At 35.7% G+C, this 23,791-nt stretch overlaps 1 protein-coding gene across 1 annotated transcript in view; it reads left to right on the top strand.

Annotated features, from left to right (window-relative positions):
• The first annotated feature begins 2,793 nt into the window (after window positions 1-2,793).
• The window catches only part of CSTF3 (cleavage stimulation factor subunit 3), a 69,528-nt gene continuing 48,530 nt past the window's right edge, over window positions 2,794-23,791 (top strand). The window contains exons 1-3 of the mRNA XM_028087682.2: window positions 2,794-3,002; window positions 17,827-17,928; window positions 18,051-18,146. Of these exons, the coding sequence (XP_027943483.1) occupies window positions 2,976-3,002; window positions 17,827-17,928; window positions 18,051-18,146 (225 nt within the window). The 5' untranslated portion in view covers window positions 2,794-2,975. The remainder of the gene's footprint in view (window positions 3,003-17,826; window positions 17,929-18,050; window positions 18,147-23,791) is intronic.

Raw genomic sequence — 23,791 nt, forward strand, 5'->3', positions numbered from 1 at the left:
AATTGGATTATTTGGTTTTTTGGTGTTGAGTTGTATAAGTTCTGTATATATTTTGGATACTAACCCTTTATCAGATATGTCATTTGCAAATATCTTCTATTCAGTAGGTTGTCTTTTAGTTTTGTGGATAGTTTGCTGCACAGAAGCTTTTTATTTTGATGTAATCTAAAAACTTTTTAATATATTTTGAAAGGACCAGAGTACGAGAAATGAGATACCAATGTAGAATCAATACAGAAAAAAAGACAATCTGTTAAATTTGAATTGGAAATCAATATATGAACTCATAATTTAAAAAATACATTTCCCATCTCTGAACACTGAAAAGGCCTAGAAACAATGGCACCCAGTAGCAAAGAACATCTATTGCCCACATTTTGTTTCTATAACTATTTCCAAACTGAAGGAACCAAGGTACCTTGGAGAAATGACTGAGTCTAGGTCTGTGACAGGGAGTGTACAATTCTGTACATAAGTGTGTCTAAGACATTGTGTGCAAGTAAGCCAGAAAGTTTTCCAAAACTAATGGCATCATGTCAAAAAGACATGGGACCCAGTCACCCACAATAAAGGGACTTATACTGGCCCCAAAAGAATAATGATTACAATTGATTGAAACAGCTTAAGTCTTAAAAAACTCATGAAACCACAATGATACTCAAAGAAAAAAACCCAGAAAAAACTCATTTTCTTCTAATTGAAGATGTTAAATCAAAACCTTTACTTTGAAAATTTATCGTTAAAGGGAAAAAATTAAGCAGTTACCCTGCTTTTATGTATTAATGAGGAAGAGTTCTTTTTCACAGAAGAACTTTCTATTAATGCAGAAGGAATAATAGAATTGAAAAAATTTTATTTAATCACCAAGTATTTCACTATTAATTCAGGAAAGATTTACTGATGGGTGACCAAACTGTGGTGAAAATTTGTTGGGGAACAGGAAATTAGCACTGTGCCAATGCCTTACTCTGCAATTACCTGCTCATTAACTACAAAGGGTAAAATGTACCTAAAGGAGAGAATGGATAGTCACCACCCAAACACATTTGGGTGATCAAACGCAGCATCAAATTAGTAATTTGATGTATCTCCTGACATAATACAAAATGAAGTACATAGCTATACCTGTGACATATTCTTGCCAAAAAAAAAAATTTTTTTTTAAAGATTTTCTTTATTTATTAGAGAGAGAGCAGGGACAGAGGAGAGTGAGAAGCAGACTCCCTGAGGCTCCATCCCAGGATCCTGAGATCATGACCCAAGCCAAAGGCAGCCACTTAACCAACTGAGCCACCCAGGCGCCCCTTTTTGCCAAAATGTTTAACCTGAATCTTATCACTTCTTTAGAGCACACTTTTGGATATATCCAGAATATGGGACATTCCTAGAGAAAACCAGCCTGCTTCTCCCATTCCCTCTGCCTACCGCTCCTCCTGCTTGTGCTCTTGCTTTTTATCAAATGGATGAATAAAATCTTAAAAATATATATATACTAGGAAAAAACAGCATTTGAGTCCAACTTTGAAGAATAGAACGTGAATGCTATTCTTTTGTATGTGTGTGAATACTATTCTTAAAGATTTATTCTTACATTAATCGTAGACAAAACAGATAAAAAGAAAAACTATGTGACATCCATATCTGGAGATAACTACTTTTAATCTTTTAAATGTGTGTGTATCTCCTATATAATGTGCACTATTTTTGCATTCTTTTTCAGGTAACAGTATCATGGATATCTGTCAGTCATTGTACATTAGCATCAGTTTACTGGCCCCATAACATTCCATTGTAGAGATGTTTTGTAATATATTTAATGTCTTCTATGGTTGGATGGTGCAATAAACATTTACATCTTTGTGTTACTATACATCTTTTGTTCATGTGTCTGATTACTTGGAAGGGTAAGAATTCAGGCTGTGGAAAGGGTGGTGGAAATACAAGCAGAGGCACGGAGACTGAAAAGAATAAGGTGTGTGCGGGAAAAGTTGAAGTTTACTTTGGCATGTAAGCCGCCATCGGCAAGGAGGATAAAAGGAGACACAGTAAGATGATCTTTAACTGGAAATTAGTTTGAGAAAAGACCTGTTCTCACTTAATCTTGGGCTATGACAGACCTGCTCTGAGCACTTTTACAGGTACACCTTATTTAAATTGCGGGTACTACTGTTATGCCTATCTATAGGCAAGGAAACTGAGGCATGTTACCCATCAAGTGAGAGATGAAGCCAGGATTCAAACAAATGGAGTCTGGCTCCAGAGCTTGAGTGCTATTATCTCTCTACTTTGCATACGAGGTATCACGGTGAGATGCTGAGCTTAAACCCGGGCCTTACAGACGTGAAAACCTTAGATACACAGTAGGAGATAGTGGCGGTATAAATTAATATGGGCTCGATCTGTTCCTCTCATCTCTAAAAAGCATAGAAAACCTCGGTATATTCCTTATCTCCAAAGTATAAACGGCATTTCAATTTAGCATTGCTCCCTAAGATGGCCAGTTTGCCTGAACTAAACTGATTGGCAGTCAGGCTTCAACAGTGAAGAACCAGGTTCCACAGCTTGATAATTAAATTCCAAAAGGCGCGCGAGCCTCCAGGCTAAACAGTTTCCCGCCTCCCAGCCGGTTGTAGCCAGCTCAGCAGCAGCTCCCCTAGCCCAGGGTCGTGACGTAAGCACAGGCATTGGGCCCACCTCTGGGTTTTCTCTGCATCTGCGCGACTGAGTAACTGGCGAGTTGGGATCTTAGCTCCGCCCACTGCCCCGGAAGTTAAGGCAGAAGCCACACCTCTCTCCTCGTCCGGCAGGGGCGCAGCCATTTTAATTCATATCTGAGTGGGCGGTGGCGATCCGTGTTGGCGGTCTGGCTCCGCTGGGCAGGGGGTAACTTTACTGGTTGGGGTGGTTTTTAGTTTAATTTTTCTTTTCTAGCTTCGCATCGCGGGCCAGTTCTCCCTTTCTAATCAGCTGAGGCCATGTCAGGAGACGGCGCCCCGGAGCAGGTGAGGAAAGAGAGTGGTGGGGCCTCGTGGCGACCTCTTCTCTCCACGTCTGTGTTCGTCCGAGTAGTCCAGCCATGTTCGCCTGAGGAAGGAATCGGGGTCTAATGGATCCGGAGGACCGGGTATAGAAGAATGGTGGAATGGGCAGCAAGAGCTGACTGAGAGTTGAAATTTTTTGGCTTCTCTGTCTCAGGCGTTAATATGAACAAATATTTGACTTAGACAATAGTCAGGAAGCTGCTTCGTCCTGTTTAGGTTCATGGGACTATTCCTGTGGGATGCCTTGCTTTGATACCATTTTGTTTTGATATTAGGGTGCTTAGGAATTGATTAACGTGTAGTCGCTGTTTTGGAAAAACTTAACAGTGTTTCCTCTGCCCCCTCTCCAATAAACCCAGAAATAGGTTAGCAGTTTGAGAAATAATCGGAGATGAAATTCATCTGGAGAAATAGTCTCTTGCCAGTGCGAATGAAGAAGGAAGTAGTGTAGGAGAAGAGCATGGTTATGCCGAGATTGGCTTTTTCCTGCTTCCTTTTTCTCTTCTGTCCGCATTTCATTTTCGTCTTTCAAGCGACACAAATATTGCAGAATTTGATAAATCGGAAATGAGAAGTCTGTTTTGGCCACTAAATAAAAGCATCTGCTTTTAGTACTGGATGTAAGTGACCTATAAATATTTTAAAAATCAGATATTTAGTAAAATGATTTGCTTCTTTTGCTCTTTATTCAGAATCTTGGTAAATAATACCTTTTAGTTTGAAAGAGGAAACATACCTTATGAAAGATGTCATTCAGTTTGTTTTTCGATTTAAGTCCTGGTATGTTTAGGTAAATAGTTTTTTTTTAAATGGAGGCTAGCTAGCTTGCAGAGTCTCAATTTCCTGAAATTTCCCGTTGTCATGGTAACGAACTACACTTAGGTTTTTGTTTTTTAAGTCCCCAGCTTAGGAGGTAGAGGCTGTTCTTGGAGGTTGACAGAGATGAGGCAAAGTTGAAGTTCCTCTTGAATAGTCTGGGTGACTGTAAATGTCATTATGTCGGGAAAGCTTGCTAAATTAAATTTTGTGTTTGCTCGTTGAGTGATTTCAGTACCGAAATCTTCTGTTTACATTTTACATGCTGTCATAATGCCCAAGAATGCAAAGCCTCAAGTCTCAAAATCATATCAAATCTGTTTATGTATAACTACCGTTTTTCTGAGATAGGCTCATATTTTGTCACTTGAAAGCTGAGTAGTAATGTCCTAAGGTTTCATTGAAAGTTTCCAGAACCAGAACTTGTTGTTAATTATTAAATTTATCTAAAATTATACACACCAAAATGTCATGACCTTGAATATTTCAGAACTGTGATGTTTTAAATGGAAGAGATGGTGGTGAAAATTTACCAGAAAAGAAATTAACCTAAAAGTTTTACCCTGCAAAGTTTAGTGCATAGAAAAAAGTTGAAAAAGTGCAATGAACACCTGCAATACAGTTCTTCACCTAGAATCAACAATTGTTAACTGTTTTTCCCCACTTGTTTCATCTCTGCATACGTATTTGTTTGAAAGTAAGTCGACGCATATTTCAGCCCCTTATATCTCATCATTCTTTTATATAAGGACATTGATGCAGTTATATAACAGATCCGTTTTCTCACCTCAGAAAATTAATAGTAATACCGTATCATTTTTGAAGCCCAGTTCCTATTCACATTTGGCCCAGTTGTCCCAAGAATATGATTCATAGGATTTCTTTCTCTCTTTTTTCTTTCTTTTCTCTTATTTTACTTTATCAGAATCGAATCTGGGTTTACATGCATCATTTAGTTACGTCTCTTGAATATCCACCCCCCCCCCTTCTTCCAGGGATACTGTTTGAAGAATCCAAGACAATTTTCTAGTAAAACTTCTTATTTTCTGGGTTGATTTGATGTTTGTGTGTGTGTGGTATCATTTAACTTGTCCCTTCATCTTTTGTTATTTCCTGAAAATTTTGTGGTTGGTTAGGTCTAAACTGAGAGCTTTGATAATATTTGGCTTAAATATTTTTGGGTAGAACAATATATTGTTACATCAAAAGGCACTTCATGCCAGGTTGTTAGGTTCCACTATTAGTGATGGTTGTTTATTTGGGTGGGGTGATGACTGCTGGGTTTCTTCATTGTGAAGGATTATTTTCTCCTTTGCAGTTAGTAATTTTCAGGTTGATTTTGTGTTCCTCAGCCTTTTAACTAGTTATTTGTCAATTGATGTTAAATTTTTTTATGTTGTTTGTCAATTGATAATTCTTGAATAAATCAGTTATTATTGGAGGTGGCAAATGGTGGTGTTTTAGAAATTCTTTCTTTCTGACTGGCTCATATTTTTCTGTAAAGAATTTTTTTTCCTTTTTTTTTTTTTAAGATTTTATTTTGGAGAGAGCATGCAAGCCTGCAAGCATGCAAGTGGGGGTGGGGGAAGGAGCAGAGAGAGAGGGAGGGAGAAAGAATCTCAAGCCGACTCTGCCCTGAGTGTGGAGCCCCATGTGGGGCTCAATCTCAGGACACTGAGCTGAAACCAAGAGTCAGATGCCTGACTGGCGCCATCCAGGCGCCCCATTTTTCTTTCTCCTTTTTCAAGGAGATTACTGTGGATTCATGGGTTTCTCTGTATTTAGTGTTAAAAAAATAAGCGATATTTTTCTTTTGGATGCTCAATTTGTCCCAACCTTTATGGTGGCTCCTGTATTTTTCTTACATCAACCTAAAAGACAGTTCTTGACATCTGATTATCAGCGTCATCTTCATAAAATCTTTTCGTTAACTTTGTAATGATTTCAAACATGCAAAAAAAGAAAAAAAGTATAATGTATGAGGTTCCTATCATAGAGCTTTAACTGATGGCTAATCTTGTTTTTCCCATACTTTCACTTGCTCTCCCCATCATTACTTTCCAGCAAATCCCAGATACTGTATTATTCAGCTTTAACTGAAATGAAAAATTATACCTTCAAGAGTGACCTGGTTAAAAATATGAATCAACTAGTTTGCTTTGGAGAGGATGATGACTGCTGGGTTTCTTCACTGTGAAGGATTATTTTTTCCCTTTGCAGTTAGTATTCTGTCGGTTGATGATGTGTTCCTTGATGACCTTTTAACTAGTCGGTGAATATTTAGAGGAAAGAGCACCTAAAATGAACTGAAATGATAGACAAGAAAAAGAGGCTAAATAAAACTAAAGAATAGTAAAAAAAAACAAATCCACTCTGAAATGGTGTGTTTGCTTTGGAAAGATGCCAAGGGATGTGATGGACAAAGAATATGGCAAGATAGGTGTAGATTTCTTTTAGCCTTATAACATCGAAGCTCAAAAAGAAGTTGGTTGAATAAACCTGATAGTATCTTAAATTTGTTATTCAAAAATATGGATGGTCATTACTTTCTTGGTACTGAATCTTTAGATTTGTGCCCTTTGAAAGGGGGAAGTGATTGTAAACAAGCAGAATCACTTGCTAAGGTTTATTGTAGTCTTTTTTTTTTAACTCTTGTGAGGAAGTTCCATTTTGCATAGAGAGCTATTTAAATTACCTTGGCATTTTTCATCGGTATTTTTGATTACTGTTTTTGCCAGTTCAGTGGTGACAAAACTGTGCTTGTAGGTTTCTCCCCACTTGCCTAATGAAAACACATCTGGTTAGTGTGTGGAATTATGGCTATATTTTGTCTGTGTGTACATATACATACATACATTAGTGCTTGGTTCAACTTTTGATCTCATTCTTTTTTAGCTCCATTTTATCTTGTGCAGTACTCCTACAGCATTTAGCTGTTGTCTAGAGTTCCTCCACTGGGTTTGGACCTGAGTTGAAGGGACTGCCTTATTTATTCATTCTTGCATCTAGGAATCTGGGAATCTGTTTTGATACTTAAAGGTGTTCAGTAAATGAATGGATGAATTTTGCATTTAGACTCTATGTGATACATTACAAATTCCTATAGAATTTAATTTGGGAGGACTGGTGCATAAATATGAAAAAATAAATTGGGCATAAGAGTGGGGGGGTTGCACCTTTAAATCCCTAAAATTCTGTTTCTGCAGTCATCTTTTAGAAATAAGACTTCATTTTTTTTTTTTAAAGATTTTATTTATTTGACAGAGAGAGAGAGAGCATAAGTAGGCAGGGAGGCAGGGAGAGGGAGAAGCAGGCTCCCCGCTGAGCAGGGAGCCTGACACAGGGTTTGATCCCAGGACCCTGGGATCATGACCCAAGCTGAAAGCAGCCGCTTAACCAACTGAGCCACCCAGGTGCCCCAATAAGACTTCATTTTTAAAAACAATCTATAACCTACCTAGGATTAGGAAGGCCTATAATATAAACAAAATGATCCTCACTTTGGAAAATTTACATGACTTGAAGCAGCATAATTATTAGTAGTTCTTAAAGAGGGGAACTTGGGTCCATAAATCATTGTTGTCTTTTGGTGAAAATTAAGTTTGGGACAATATAGAAAATAATGAAAACTGTTCCCTGCTATATACTTATTAAGATGAAAGATGAAATACATACAGTGTTGAAACCAGAAACCTGGTTTAAGGTTTTGTTGGGTAACCATTAATACTTACTGTCAGTTAAAAGATAATGGTATTGTCAAAACAATTTTATTTTATTTATTTTTTTAAGATTTTATTTATTTGAGAGAGAGAGAGAGCGCGCGCAGATGAGAGGGGGGAGGGTCAGAGGGAGAAGCAGACTCCCTGCTGAGCAGGGAGACTGATGCGGACTCGATCCTGGGACTCCAGGATCATGACCTGAACCGAAGGCAGTTGCTTAACCAACTGAGCCACCCAGGCGCCCGTCAAAACAATTTTAAAGCCAAAGTGGAGGGGCGCCTGGGTGGCTCAGATGATTAAGTGTCTGCCTTCAGCTCAGGTCATGATCTCCAGGTCCTGGGATCCAGCCCCATGTCAGGAGGGGAGTCTGCTTCTCCCTCTCCCTCTGCCTCTCCTGCTTGTGCTCTCTCTCTCCTCTCTCAAATGAATAAATAAAATCTTAAAGAAAAATAATAAAGCCAAAGTGGATGGGGGGGTTAGGAATAGGGAGGGGAAAGGGCCAAGTGTGTATATTCGATGACGTGTTCTTTGGGCCCAGTTAGTTTTATCTGTTTTTAACAATCTTTTCTGTAATAGTCTTTCCTACTTTTCCTCCTCCTGTTGTGATACTTGGTATAACAGTTTGGGGCAGCCAAAATTGAGTTCATCTTTGTTGTTAATATTTTGACCAGGTAGAATACTCTAGTTGGCAATAACTGTTCTAAGAGAGATCTGTATTTATATATAAGTATTGGTTTTTCTTAGAAATACAATAGAAGGGTGCTGTGTTAAGAGATAATGCATTAAATTGCATTCCTCCAGCATTAAGAATATAGGAGTTCAGGAATACAACTTACATCCCAGATACACTTTCCAGAATTGCAAAATCTTTGTTGAGATGTTTGTACCTATTAAGTGGATAATTGCCGAAAACAGTTCCTAGTTTTGAGCTTTTCTGCCATTGTCTCTAAATCATTTTTTTCTCTTTAGACAAGACCTAGCTGTAAATTTGAGTCTTGTTTTGTTTTGCTGTGCAGTTGGTAATGGTGTGAGAATTGAAGTAAAAAGTGAATTGAGTCAGCAAATTTTTAGATTCATGGATAGTTTATAATCAGTAAATACTGAATAAAGCCAGGAGGACAAAATTATGTCCTAACTGATGATTTTTATGTTTTACTTAGTTTATCTAGTGAATTAATACCTTGGCTACTTTTGGTCTAAAGCCACATTTTTTGAATTCTAAAAGATTCAAATTTTTATTTGTAATTTGCAGCTATTTGTTTCCTAGGGAATGAATAAGCAGATTTAATAAGCAAATATGATAAGTATCATTATTTGGACCAAAAATCTTTAGCCTGTTTTTTCTTAAGTTTTGAATTGTTTACATATTTAGTAGATTTTTAGTCTCTGGAAGGGCTGAAGGGATTATATGCAGGATACATACTCAGATTCATTTACCAAAAAAAAAATCTGGTAGAGTTCTGTTGCACTGGTAAAGGAACAAACACAGGACTAAGCTGGCATTCAGTCCTAATGTCACCTGGCACATAAACTGCTTTATTCTCTAGGCATATGAATCGTCTCAGTTACTACTTGCAGATAGTCTTGCAAAGTGCTACTCTAGTCTATTTTTAATTTTGAATAAAGGTTAACTACCAAGGGAGACTAAAGACTTCACATAGATAGTATAATTTATGCAGTTTTATTAATGTTTTAGGGAAAAAAATGGAATGACTTAGGTCTGATGCTACTTTATTTTTAAACAAACAACGTTTGGAAAAATGTATTTTCAGAACAGATAGATTAGGTAGTGTTCCTCCAAATGTTGTCCATGGTCCATTGCGTCATAATCACTTTATGCTATACTTGCTTTATACAAGTATAGGTACATACACCTTAATTTCAGACTTAGAGCAGATTCTGTAAGTGAGACTTGAGAATCTTCATTTGAAACAAGTACCACGGGTGATTTTTATTTAAATGAAAGCTTGCAAACCACATAGGAGTTGAAGATAATCTGAACCTTAAAAGTTGTTTTTGAATACATTCTTGATACAATAAGTGGAGAAAAGACTGCAGATTATTTGAGGATGGTTAGGTTTCTGATAGTATTTTTATGGTTTTCCTCCCTCTGGTATATTTAGTCAGTCATTACCCTTAATAGTGGAAAATACTCATTACAAAACCATGTTAGAGACTCATCATGTAGTTCTGTTCACCATGGTAAAGAACTATTTATATAGGTTTAAATCTTTTTTTTTTTTTTTTTTAAAGATTTTATTTGTCAGAGAGAGCGCAGAAGCAGGGTGAGTGGCAGGGAGAGGGAGAAGCAGGCTCCCTGCTGAGCAAGGAGCCCGATGTGGGACTCCATCCCAGGACCCTGGGATCATGACCTGCGCCGAAGGCAGGCCCTTAACTGACTGAGCCACCCAGGCATCCTTAGGTTTAAATCTTTTAACTTACCATCTTCTCCTCTATACTTTAGATGTTTATCCCTTGGGTTAAATTTTCACTGATTTTATTTTAATTTAATTTCGGTATGACCTCTAGCATCACACCCTCACCATTTACCACAAAAACAGCTATTTGGAGGAGAATTACCTTTTTTTTTTTCTGTGAAAGTTGTACTTCCCTGGTGGGAATGGGAAAAATAGATTATTTTATTCTTTCAGTCATTGATCGTGTTTGTCATTTCCCCCCTCCCACCTCCAATTAACCAATCCCTTAATATTAGTTAAGCTGCCATATAGAAACTGGTTTGCAGTTTCAGTAGAGCTTAGAGTTTTTCAGAGGCGACATGAGCTATCTACAATTATATGAAAAGGTCATTAATAGTGCTTTTTCCCTTTCCCAACTACATATGTAGTCATATACTTCATAACCGTAGTTACATAGTCATACTTCATCCAAAACAATATATTGCAATAGATTGAAACCTGAAGCAGATAATGTCTTCTATTCAGCCGCACATTAAAGAATCACAAAAACATAAAACTGCCGTTGTTTTCACTAATTATTTTCTTGTTTTGGAAAATATTTTTAAATAAAATTATTTTAAAATGAACTAAAAACTTTCTCAATTTTAATTTCTAGTATGATAATGATAGATATAGCACACATTTTAAAAAAAAATTTGGTTCTTCAGTTTTTAAGAATGTAGAATGATTCTTTACAAAAAGTTTGAGAACCGTTGAAATAGTGCATAGTGCCTGTGAGACCCTTGTCAAATTCTGTTTCTCTGGGTTGGCTTCACATAACAAAAGATTAAACATGGAAAGTGAAAAAACCTACCTAATGGGAGAAACTTTGTAAATCTGATACCTAATAAGGGACTTGTTATCTATAATACAAGACTCTTGCAATTCAGCAATAAAAAGATAACTCAATTAAAAATGGGCAAAGAATCTGAAAAGACATTTCTCCAAAGACAAATGGCCTCTAAGAACATCAAAAAATGCTGAACTTCATGAGCAGTCAGAGAAATGTAGATCAAAACCACAATGAGTTACCACTTTATACCCAGTAGGATGGTCATAATCATCAAAAGACAAGTGTTGGTGAGGATGTGGAGAAATTGGAACCTTCTTAACACTGTTGGTCGGAATGTAAACTGGTTCAGTCACTTTAGAAATCAGTCTGGCAGTTCTTCAAAATGTTAAAAATAGAATTACCATATGACCTAGCATTTTCACCTGTAGGGGTGGGTGGGTGGGTGTGTGTGTGTGAAAAAAACTCCACTCAAAAACTGGAAACAATCCAAATTGCCTTCAACAGATAAATAAAATGTGGGATTTGTGGGATTATCTATACAGTGGGACTTTACTTGGCATTAGAGAGGAAAATACTGATACGTGATGAAACATGAACCTTGGAAACATGCATAGTAAAAGCTAGAAACAACACATAAACACTATGATACCATTTACATGAAATACCTGCACATCTATGGAGACCAAAAGTAGTTTGGTGGTTTCCCAGGGCTAGGGGTTTGGGAAAGGTAATGGCTATTAGTATGGTTCTTGTTGGGTGATGAGGTTTTTTTTGTTCTTTGTTTTTAAGATTTTATTTATTTATTTGACAGAGAGATACACAGCAAGAGAGAGAACACAAGCAGGGGGAGCTGGAGAGGGAGAAGCAGGCTTCCCGCTGAGCAGGAAGCCCAATGCGGGGTTCTATCCCAGGACCCTGGGATCATGACCTGAGCCAAAGGCAGATGCTTAAAGACTGAGCCACCCAGGCGCCCCATGTGATAAGATGTTTTTAAAAACTTTATTGGGAATTGTATACTTTAAATGAGTGACTTGTATATGATTATGCCTTTAAAAAAAAAGCCATTATTAAAAAGAACATTTAAAAAGGTCAACATGTAACGGATTTACCATTTACCATCCTTCATGCTTTTAGCCAGTTGTGCACTTGTTGTTATTCACAGAAAAAAAATTAGTTGTCATGTTAGCAATACCCTACTACTAGAAAAACAATTCATAGAACAGATGCTAGAGATAGTTCCTGAGTAACATTTTGTCCCTACCAAAAAAAAAAAAGTACATCATCTAGTTCACAATTTTTCTTGGTTTTGTACCCATTTGAAATAGTGTATGTTGATGTGTATCTCTGTATATGCCATACAGTTGTGTTATTTTTCTGGTTTTTAAAATTATGCAAGTCAAAGACATTCCCGAAGTCCTACTGATATCATTGATAATGCATGCCTTGGGAACTAGTCCAGCTTTTGTTCTCATTTGATTTGGGGTTCCATCCTGCTCCCCATTAACATTCCCTAAAGAGTGATAATGGGATTATAATTTATTCCAAAGGCAAAAGCTGGATTTTTGATAGAATTTCTTATTGTAGGGGCGCCTGGGTGGCTCCGTTGTTAAGCACCTGCCTTCGGCTCAGGTCATGATCCCACATCCTGGGATCAAGCCCCGCATTGAGCTCGCTGCTCATTGGGAGTCCTGCTTCTCCCTCTCCCACTCCCCCTGCTTGTGTTTCCTCTCTCTCTCTCTCTCTCTTTCTGTCAAATAAATAAAATCTTAAAAAAAAAAAAGAATTTCTTACTGTAGTAAAGTTTTGGGGACGTGTAACCATGGGACAGCTGTTCTTTCCCTCTACTAAGCAGAGTTCCAACCTCATTCCATTTCAAATGAGCACTGGAAACTTGTCCAGGATTTTCTTAAACTGACCTATTCCTCTGATCCAGCAGTAGATTTAGGAAATAGTAATACAATTCCCTTTCTTATGGGGGGTCCAGTCCCCTTGTGTGGAATACTAGAAAACTGTTCAAATTTCCTTTGCCCTATAAAAATATGCCCAGGCAAGAGAACAAAAGTGTTATGCTGTTGGCTACCCAACTGGTTCATGATGATAGATGACTTTTTGTTGTAAGAATTAAATGTGGCCATAACTACCAGAGTGTATTCTTGGCCATTTTGGTTAGCTTCCTTGTTTATTAATGCACTTGATTGAGGATTATCTATGTAGATTATTTTATGAACATTTAACTACATCTTTGGCAAGAGGAAAATATTTAGGAATGTAAGGGATTCTGAAAAGAGCTGAGCCATGATTCTTTCAGATTCTAACTGGGCTTTGAATGGATTTATGTAATTTAATTATATTTCTTATTATGAAATGGGATTATTATTTAACAAGGAGTGATTAATGCGTTTTTTTAACATCTGCTGTCCAACATCCTTTGCATGGGTTCTTAGGTCCATTGTAACCCCATCCTCCAGGTGTCTGGTTAGAATTTTAGGGGTTCTGTGAAGTTGGATGGGGAACATAAGAGTCTTTATTTTTACTAATCTCTAAGTGAAATTGAGCCTTTCCTTCTATTATGAATGTAGGCAAGAAACCACACTAGTAGTGTTAGCAACAACTGTAACTGGACATAAATATTCCAAATATTATTGTCCTCATCACTAGATTCATTACTAGATCCTGTTATTTAATACATTATCTATTACTGTGTAAAACTTTGTTTAAAGATATTTCAATAATTATATTTCAATATAATTGGTTTCCTTTGAAGTCTCTTCATAGTTCATTTTGGGTATTTAAGAACATTATTCTGAGAGGGGTACCTGGCTGGCCCAGTCAATAGAGCATGTGACTTCTGATCTTGGGATTGTGAGTTCAAGCCCCACATTGGATGTAGAGCCTACTTAAAAAAAAAAAAAAAACATTATTCTGAGAAAGAGCCCACAGCCTTTAGTAGACTATTGGAAAGTTCTGGGGCACCAAAAAGGGTTAGGAAACTCTTGGAGAGCTATGGTTTTCACCTGAGGCTGCACATTAGAACCATCTGGGAGTTTAAAAAAATAAAAGTGGTGATGGTTCAGGCTTGTTCTCAGGGATTCTGATTTAATTGATCTATATAGTGGGGCTTGAGCATCTATTTTTTTTAATTTTACTTTTAAAAAATTTTATTTTTTTTTAAAGATTTTATTTATTTGACAGAGACACAGTGAGAGAGGGAACACAGCAGTGGGAGTGGGAGAGGGAGAAGCGGGCTTCCCGCCGAGCAGGGAGCCCGACGCTGGGCTCGATCCTAGGACCCTGGGATCATGACCCTGAGCCAAAGGCAGGCGCTTAACGACTGAGCCACCCAGGCGCCCCTTGAGCATCTTTTTTAAAATCCCTTTCCCCCCAGGTGATTCTAATATGCTGCCAGGGTTGAGAATCACTAAAGGAATGGCTTATTCAGCAAGGAGACATTTATACTTCTTGCTGTGATTTTTGCTGGTTGAATATTAGACACTATCTTTAGAGTTTTCTCTGTTCTTTTAGATTATGGTATACGTTATCTAATTTGGTAGGTTAATTTTTCAGCAGGTGGATCTTGAGTGAATAGACCTCCCATTAGATTGCTTTGAAACACTAGTTGTTAGCATTGATTAACTAAAGCAATTCAAGTACAGCTTAGCTGTTTTTTAGTTCCTAATTTAAAGTTCCGGTATCGCACTTCTTATTTTATCATTAACATTTCATAGTTGGCGTCTTATAAACTAAGTTCCTAGTTTTATTTTAAAATATTTTCTTAAGTTTGTTTTTTCAAGAAGTAAGTAAACTCTGAATGGAGAAGTCTTTATTTTGTTGTATCCCGAAGTGTCCCTTCAACAATGTGTGGCACATACTAGGCACTGAGCAAATATTTCTCAGGTGAATAGTAAAAATTCAAACAGTAGAAGAGTATATACATTATAAAGTGAGTGTTTCTGCGAGTCTGTCTCTGTCTCTCCCCAGCTCACCTCCCAATTTTTTTTTACACCCAGTATTACGGAGATAGTTCCATATTGCTGTCTATAGATCTGCACTGCTCTGTTTTTAGTGACTACAAATTCCTTAATTTATTTAATCAGTTCTTTTCTATGTGATTATTTTAATTATTTTTAGTTTTATGCAACAGCAAATAACTGAGTAGTTGACTGTTCTCAGTATACATCTTTGTGCATGTGTACAGTAGGAGAAGTTGCCAGAAGTGGAATTCAGGGTCAGACATTCATGTTCAGTTTTGATCACATTACTACTTGCCCCCTGCCAACAATGTGGGAATGTCTGTTTTTACATACCCTTGCCAGTACAATGCTGATTATAAAACACTTTGGATCTCTGTCTTATGGTTTACATTTGTATTTCTTTTTCTATGAACTGTTCAGATACATTGCCCATTTTCTTTGTGAGTTGCTGGTCTTTTATTGACTGTACATGAATAAATTTAGATATTTTTAGGTTTGTCTTTGACTTTGATTATAATACTTTTTCATGCACAATTTAAACGGAATTAAGCATGCTCTTTTTTTTTTTTAAGATTTTTTATTTATTTATTAGAGAGAGAGAGAATGGTAGAGAGAGAGCATGAGAGGGAAGGAGGTCAGAGGGAGAGGCAGACTCCCTGAAGAGCAGGGAGCCCGATGCGGGACTCGATCCCGGGACTCCAGGATCATGACCTGAGCCAAAGGCAGTCGCCCAACCAACTGAGCCACCCAGGCACCCCAAGCATGCTCTTTTCAAAGGCTTCTGAAAAGCCTTTTCTATGCAAAGATCCATTTCAGTATGTTTTCCTCTAGTTCTTTTTTGTTGGTATTTAAATCTTTGATCTATCTGAAATTTACTTTGGTAGAAAGGGTTAAATAGGAATTCAGCTTTATTTTGATAAAGTTGACTGCAGTTATTCTAATAGATGATTATACAGTTATTCTAACATCATACATTGAAGAAGCCACTATTCTGATTTGAAATATCACCTTTATTTGTTCATTTTCCATATATCATTCTCTTTCTCAGCCATCATGAACCAGTGATGCATGAACCATTACCAAACCATTTTGCCATGTTTTGTGTTTTAATATGTGGTTGGGGCCAGTAGTCCTCCTTTATTAAACTTCCAGTTTTAGTTTCTTGAGCTAGCCTATTTATAGAGCTCTTATATATTAGTAAAATATGTTTCATACAAAATTACATAGGTCTTTTAAAACATGTTTTTCTTCTAAATAAAACGTACGCTTATCAGTGGTAGATAATAATTTATTCCAAAGAAGAGTATATTTCTTCCAGGTATATTTTTTTCCCTAAACCCATGACTAAAATTTTTTTCCCAGCTGGAGTTTTGACATTATTTTTCTATGAGATGTTAATTGCCACTGAAAAAAAGAAAGCTGTTGGGGTAGTGCTTCCCTCTCTATTGGTTGTTGAGTATTTTTGTGTATTGCCATATTATAGATTTCAAGAAGTCCTGCAAAAAAGACAAAACAGAACTTCTATAAGTTAATTTATCTGACTTGAGTATCACTTTCTTTTTGTGGCACATAGTGGAATTCTGAACAATTTGAGAAGTAGTATTTGTATTTTTGCCTCAGGTGCTGGCTATTTTAGGCATTACTTTTTTTAAGAGTCTATTTTTATAATAAAAATAAAACTACCACTGGGGCACCTGTGTGGCTCAGTCGTTAAGCGTCTGCCTTCAGCTCAGGTCATGATCCCAGGGTCCTGGGATCGAGCCCTGTATCAGGCTCCCTGCTCAGCGGGAGGCCTGCTTCTCCCTCTCTCACTCCCCCTGCTTGTGTTCCTGTTCTCCCTCTTTCTCTCTGTCAAGTAAATAAAATCTTTAAAAAAAATAAATAAATAAAACTACCACCCATTACCCACGGTGACCACTAAACATTTGTAGTACAATCTTGTATTCTCTTAATGCAGATTTCTTTTTAATAGTTTAAATGATGCTGTATATACAATTTGTGAATCATATTTTTAAAAGCTTTACATCAAAGTACAATTTCCATGTCATTTCATTCTTTCTCTTTTGTGGTTCAGAATGAATGCTCTATAGCAGTGTTTTTCAAAATTGGTCCAGGGACCCTGGAGGTTCCTAAGACTTTCAGAGGATCTGTGAGTTCATAGTTTCATAATAAATTTAAGACACTTTTTTTTTGCCGTTTCACTTTTTTTTTTTAAGATTTTATTTATTCATTTGAGACAGAGATACAGAGAAAGGAGAGCATGAGTAGGGGAAGAGGGAGAGGGAGAAGCAGGCTCTCCCCCGCTGAGCAGGGAGCCCAATGCTGAGCAGGGAGCCCGATAGGGGGCTTGATCCCAGGACCCTGGGATCATTGACCTGAGCCGAAGGCAGACGCTTAACCATCTGAGCCACCCAGGCGCCCCTGCCCTTTCACTCTTAATCTCTCATGAGATTACAGTGGAATTTTTACATGATGTGTTATCACAGTAGATTGAATGCAGAAGCAGATAGGAAAATCCAGCTACTTTAAAAAAAATCAGACACTAGACTGATTTGCAAATATATAAAATAAGGGTATTCTCACTGAATTTTTTAATTTGCATAAAAGTATTATGTTAACATAATTTTTTATTGTACATGGATAAATATTTAACATTTTTGTCAGTTTTAATTTCTAATGTAGTAAATATTGAAGTAATCACATAGACAAAAGTTCTTTGGCATACTCAGTAATTTTTAAGAATATAAAAGGGGTCCTGAGACCACAGAGTTTGAGAATGGCTGCTGTATAAAGTAAAAGATGGGTTTGTTTAAATTTAATAATGGCTTTTAAAAGTATGTGATCACTAAATTTTGTTTTTATGCAGGTGACGAATGATAGCATAGTATATATATAGATTGTAGGAAACGCAGGCCTCTTGTAAGAGGACATTTTTATGCTTTGTATTGGGGACGACAACTGTGCTTGGATTAAATTAAGTATGAAACTTTTAAAACAGTAACATCAGTTCCTTATTTTTCTTTCCCCCAGGCAGCTGAGTATGTCCCAGAGAAGGTGAAGAAAGCCGAAAAGAAATTAGAAGAGAATCCATATGACCTTGACGCTTGGAGCATTCTCATTCGAGAGGCACAGGTTTAGTGATATAGGATTACATTTCCTTCTCTATGGGTCCAATCACACTACTTGGTTCTGCAGTAAATAATATTTTCATAATCCTAACATTGTAAATGCTGTTTATTGGTTTTCAATTTTAGAATCAACCTATAGACAAAGCACGGAAGACTTATGAACGCCTTGTTGCCCAGTTCCCCAGTTCTGGCAGATTCTGGAAACTATACATTGAAGCAGAGGTTAATATTTTATTTTATTTTTTCTTATATAGCATCTGATGGGAATTGCAGCATACACTAGAGTGATAGAAAACAAGTTAGGAACATAGATAGCACAACTAGGACAAGGAGGATTTAAATGTCTCTTGCCTTTATTTTGTAAAATAGGTTTGAAGGAGTAATTAAAATGAATTTTTGCAATTTGGGTCTTTCCAAGCTGATGATTGTTGCATTTTGGAGTTGCAACAACATTAAAACAGTTTCAATGGTATTGGAGTGCTTTAGCCTTTTATTTACTTGTCATGTGTCAATTTATTGCCTCCTGTGTCATTTATTTAGAACTCATTTTCTGTTTATTCCTACTTACAAACTAATATGAATGGTATTATAAGAAAATACAGAAATGTTAACTTAGTTTCATAGGGTATATTGAGTGGTGAAATGAAACATGTTAGGTGAAAAATTATTTCAGGTTTTAATTTTGTGAAAATGCATGGTTTGTCAATAAATGTAAGCATTCCAATAATTTAAAGATAAGGTTTTTAATAGGATAAAGTTTACATTCAGGAATAAGCTAATGTGATTCAAATTTGTGTAATCCTAATTTACCCAATGATACTTTTTTCTTTTTCTTGCTTGCTAACTATCTTGAAATTTTAAGTCAGGCATGTTTATTTTAAAGAGTAAGGGCCTCATTCTTGATTATGATTAGAAGGTAAATGTTCATTTTTGACAACTGGAATTAGCAGTCAATATGATAATAAAGCGTTAATCTGTTGATACCAGTGGCACCAAATAATCATCTTTTAGGTTATAATTTAATGGGATAGAGGGGGTGAGATGGGAATAGTGTGCACATTACAGTGAAAATTCTATCCATTTCTTTTTATAACTTATACTATGAAGTAGTCTTACTTTGAATGTTAATTTTGTAATATCCATTCTCAACATAATCAAATACACTGCAGCCTCATCATAACATTTTCCATAATGACTAAAATTTAATAATATATGGGTCCGTTTTGGACCTATTCCGAGGGCTTTAGTCATCAGTAGTACTAAACAGACTTCACAACACAGTGCCACCTGTGGTGTGTTTCTCATAATGGATGCAGCCAACAGCCAGTTTAATTGAGGCTACAGTGTACTTACTGTATTTGTGCTATAATTTATAGTATATTTGGGAGTGGGAGGGAATTACTGGACAATAACAGGAACATTGTGCGTGTGTGTGTTAAATTTTTTGTGTGTGGTTGTGTATGTGGTGTGTGTGTTTGTATGTGTGAGAGATTGTACCTTACATGGAGTTTGGTTGTGGTTTTGGCCCAAGACCATATCCTTAAGGTTTCATCACTTATCCTTTGGGACCATTTCTTTCCTTAATATATTTAATCATCAGAGTAGACTGGCGTGGAATTCACCAGGTGAGTGAGTAGGCCTGTCTGAAGTATGCTGAACCCAGTGCTGCTTTGTTATTAAAGCAAGGAACCTGGATCACCTGTACTTGGTCTGCATTCCAGTTTGATTTCACAAACACATTAGCTTATATGCAAACTCATCAGAAATGAACATAAGTGATACATAATAGTTTTGTGTAATGAAGTAGTACTTTCTTTAGTTTTAGAAATTTCTCAAATATTCAGGTATTTATTCATGCATTTTATTATAGCATAAGTTGAACTGAAACTGGCAGTTAGATACTCCATTCTGTGAGTATGAACACAGTGAGTCTGTTTCTCCCATTTCCTAGCTATAAATTCCAACTGCATTCTAAAAAAGAATCCTAAGACCAGATGTTATTTCAAGGGGCTGAAAATTGTCTAAATAACAAGCTCGTTTCATTTAATATTTCAGAGCTGCTAGCAGTTGCCCAATTTAATTGGTAATATTTGCAGTTATTTCACACACAGACACAAATATGAATGTATGTATAAAACATCTTTTGAGAAAAAATGGTAAAGATTATATGTGTATTTTGTAAAATTGACATTTTTGGTTTAGGAATTAAAATGTTAAATTGCTGATTCAGAAATGCATATCCTGACCTGTGTTTTTCTCTTTCCTGATTTGCTCTTTATTTTTTTATTTTCACATTTTGTACTTTGTTTAGCCTATAAGAGGCTAAAGTTTTCTTTGGTCATATCACCCAGTGTGGCCTTTAATGTTTCTGGAGGAGACACATGACCTATTTATAATACATTAAAAAAATGTCTTCACATTAAAGATAATACTAACAGTGTTTACATAACATTTTGTATGCACTCTCAAGAAAATAAAGTTTTTTTAATACATTTGTTGTAACTCAGTACTTCGTGGCGGGAAAAATATGTTTCATTTATTTATGGTCAGCCAAACCAATGCGTGTGAGTCCAGATATATTTAGTTCTTTTCAAATGAAAATACATACATCATTGATAACAGATAATTTTGCTTCCCCAGAGAAATTTGTAAATCCTACTTCAGAACAAAGTAGCAAAAAAGTGGTTTTTGGGGTTTTTTTGCTTTTAAATTTGAAACATCAACATCAGTTGCAAATGAGAATATAATATAAATAATTTTTATTAAAGAAGTTTATGACGCTAATCAGACATTTTTCGTATTTGCCAGTATATCAGCTTTTCTCATCAGTGGCATCTGCAGTACCAGCTAGGTAAAATTAAAAGGATAGCTTTATTAAACTATCATCCTTAATTCATTACCCACTTTTAGTTTTTTGCTAAACCATAGAAATTGTTGGAGATAAAATTCTCTGGTTCTAATGAAAAGGCATTTAGGACCAACATCTATGTATTTATTATAATTATACAAGTTCAGAATTAGACCAGATTACTTTCGTGTTGCATATGTTAATTATATAGAAACATCAGAGTTAAGTGACCCAGTCAGAGCCTCAGTGGTTTTTAAAGAACCACTTTATAGAGTGGTCAGAAGGGTTACTAAATATCACAAAATTGAGAACATTTATGGTTTTGCCATATTCTTTTTTAAGTTCTTTTTTTCCCTTATGGTTTCTGTAGCTTTGTATGTAGTTAGGTAATCAATGTGACAGCACGTAAGCTATAATATCTTACTGGTAGAAGTAATTTGTTTTGAATTGGGCCACATTCATAAGAAATTTTCCTACGAAAGGGTGATGATTTTTATTGGTAGCTGAAGGAGAAATGAAGAAGGTAATGCTGCTGGTAATAGCAACAATGTATTTTGCCATCTGTGAAAGCTGTAATTCTTTAATAAAAGTATGTAGAGAATTGATTGCTTTTTATTTAAAAAAATTTTAAAAACATGAATCCTTATAAAATGGGTTGTAAAGTATACATCTCAATTTTTCAAAATAACCTTTCTACTTGGGAAAAATGACTCTTAAAAAATACCTTTCTTCTTGGAAAATGGAAGTGAACTCAGGATGGAACATGAGTGACCTAAATTGAAATAAACTTCTCCACTGTCAATACTGTTTTAATTCCTCTAAGTAGCAGTTCAAACTACTGTTATAATGCTTTGTATATACTGAGCAATGTGATTTTTTAAAATGCAGATAAAATTATTGCATTATCATATAGATTATAATTTCTTTTCTATACTTCAGCTTGCAATCTCTTAAAAAATCTGTACTCTTTTCTTATAGATCTGCTCTTTTCCTGTTTGTAATAAATGTTGGTCCATGTCTGTGTGATTATTCAGATTGTACTCTAAAACACAACATGATCTTTAACCTGTAGTTTCTTAAATGCATGTATAAATGTAGTGTAGGGGTATAAAAGAAAACAGGAATGATTTGCAAACACAGAACTGAGTACTCATATATCCGAAAGTGCTTTGAATAATTACATACTATTTCTAAAAACAAAGGAGATATTTGTATGTTTACTATTAAAAGTAGCAAACTTTTACTTCAGATTTTATTGAAATATTTTATCCCGTCCATATTCCCTTCCATTGTTGTAGCATAGATGTTTAGGTTTTGTCACTGATACTAACTTGATCTATTCATTTTTTTTCCCTTGAGGCCTTTTTTCTTTACCCAGGCAATGTATAATAAAACTATTTTGCAAAAGGAGATAGTTAATTTAGATAACATTTTTTTTAAATCTTATTTTCTATTCTTTGTCTTCTAGATAATTTAGTATTTTATGTGAAATGTGATTTATTTTCAAGCAAAACCTTGTACTAATCAACCTAACTGCTTGTATATTTCTGTTTCTCCACTTTATAAAGCAAAATTATAATCTTTACAGTCACTGATAAATATTGAAAAAGGAATGCTCTTTTTTCCTCTGCAAAAGACTCGAATTTTTAACCCAGCTTCTTTATATTCTACTTTACTGTGTGTAATAAGATTTATGGTATATTCTGAAAATGTGGAAAAGGCATCTCTAACCAGATTTTAATAAAAAATACACATATTCTAAAATTTGTTATGGAACAAAAAGGGCTATTTGGTCACACAGTTGGTAGTTTCCCTGTGGGTAATGCTCTAGCCTAAATTTCTTGGGCATTTGTGGAATAACAATACTTAATATATAATACCTATAGTGTTTTTTGTTTTTTTTTTTTTAAATTGTGGGGCATCATAATCAACAAGATCTTAGGGGACTATTTTGGTATACAACCCATTTCCCCTCTTCTAAGAGGTATTAATTAAAATGCTGCAGCATGGCATCCATGAATAAACACAAAACACATAAACTATAATATTGTGGAGTAGAACCTCCATAATTGGAAATACAACTAATCCTAACAAAAGCCTTTTGAGGGTGCTCTGCATTTTTGGTTCTAACGAGCATAAGGGAACCAGGTGGCAATTAATTGACTTCCTCTTAAAAAACAAGCAAAAAGACCTCTTAAAGGCTCAAATATTTTGTAATGGGTTCATTGTTTTTGTTTAGTGTGCTTTCAACTTGCAAAAACAGCTGTTCCTTTTTGAATGAGTCTGGTTCAAGGCACTTCCAAGAAATGAAGATGTCTAAAATATACTGGTGATGTCTATTAAAAAGCTGTATTTTGAAATGTGGACAAGAATGCATTTATCTGCTTGTAAATAATTTTACTTTTTAAACTTTAATTTTTATTAAACAGTTGTGCTCTTAGCAACTTTGGAACAGAAAACGGTTAATATAATGGCATAAATTGAAGTCTGTATAAATTTCCCCCCCCCACATATTCAGAATCCACAGCAATTTCAACAAAATTGTGAATATTTGCTCTGAATACAACTTGTTGAAAAACTAAACGGCTTATCTAAGGCTCAGGGAAGCATAACCTGGGGTAAGTTTTACCATTTTGTATGCTAGGAGACAGACCCACCTGACCCCCATCACCCCCACAAGGAAAAATTTTCAGTTTGGTAATGTTAAGTGACAGTTCTAAAAGCAAAAATCTAATGTCAAAGACAGGGTTGAAATGTAGTTTTGAAATAATACTTTGAAATGTAATAAGGCCAATAAAATAGTCCCAAAGCTTTCTATAAGCTTTCTAATACTTTTATTTATGTGATAGAACGTGTTCAATTATGACCTTTTCTTTTGATACAAAATTTTGTAGCATATACAGATAACATTATTTTAAGTCTTTACATATTTCTATATGGGAAATAGTCTTTTTTTCTCTTCCAGTTGTGTGGAGATAAAATTGACATATAACTGCATAAGTTTAAGGTGTGCAACATA

This window comes from Eumetopias jubatus, unplaced genomic scaffold (assembly GCF_037043125.1).
Source record: "Eumetopias jubatus isolate StellerSeaLion01/CBP00866 unplaced genomic scaffold, mEumJub1_p1.0 scaffold_13, whole genome shotgun sequence".
Taxonomy (NCBI): Eukaryota; Metazoa; Chordata; class Mammalia; order Carnivora; family Otariidae; genus Eumetopias; species Eumetopias jubatus.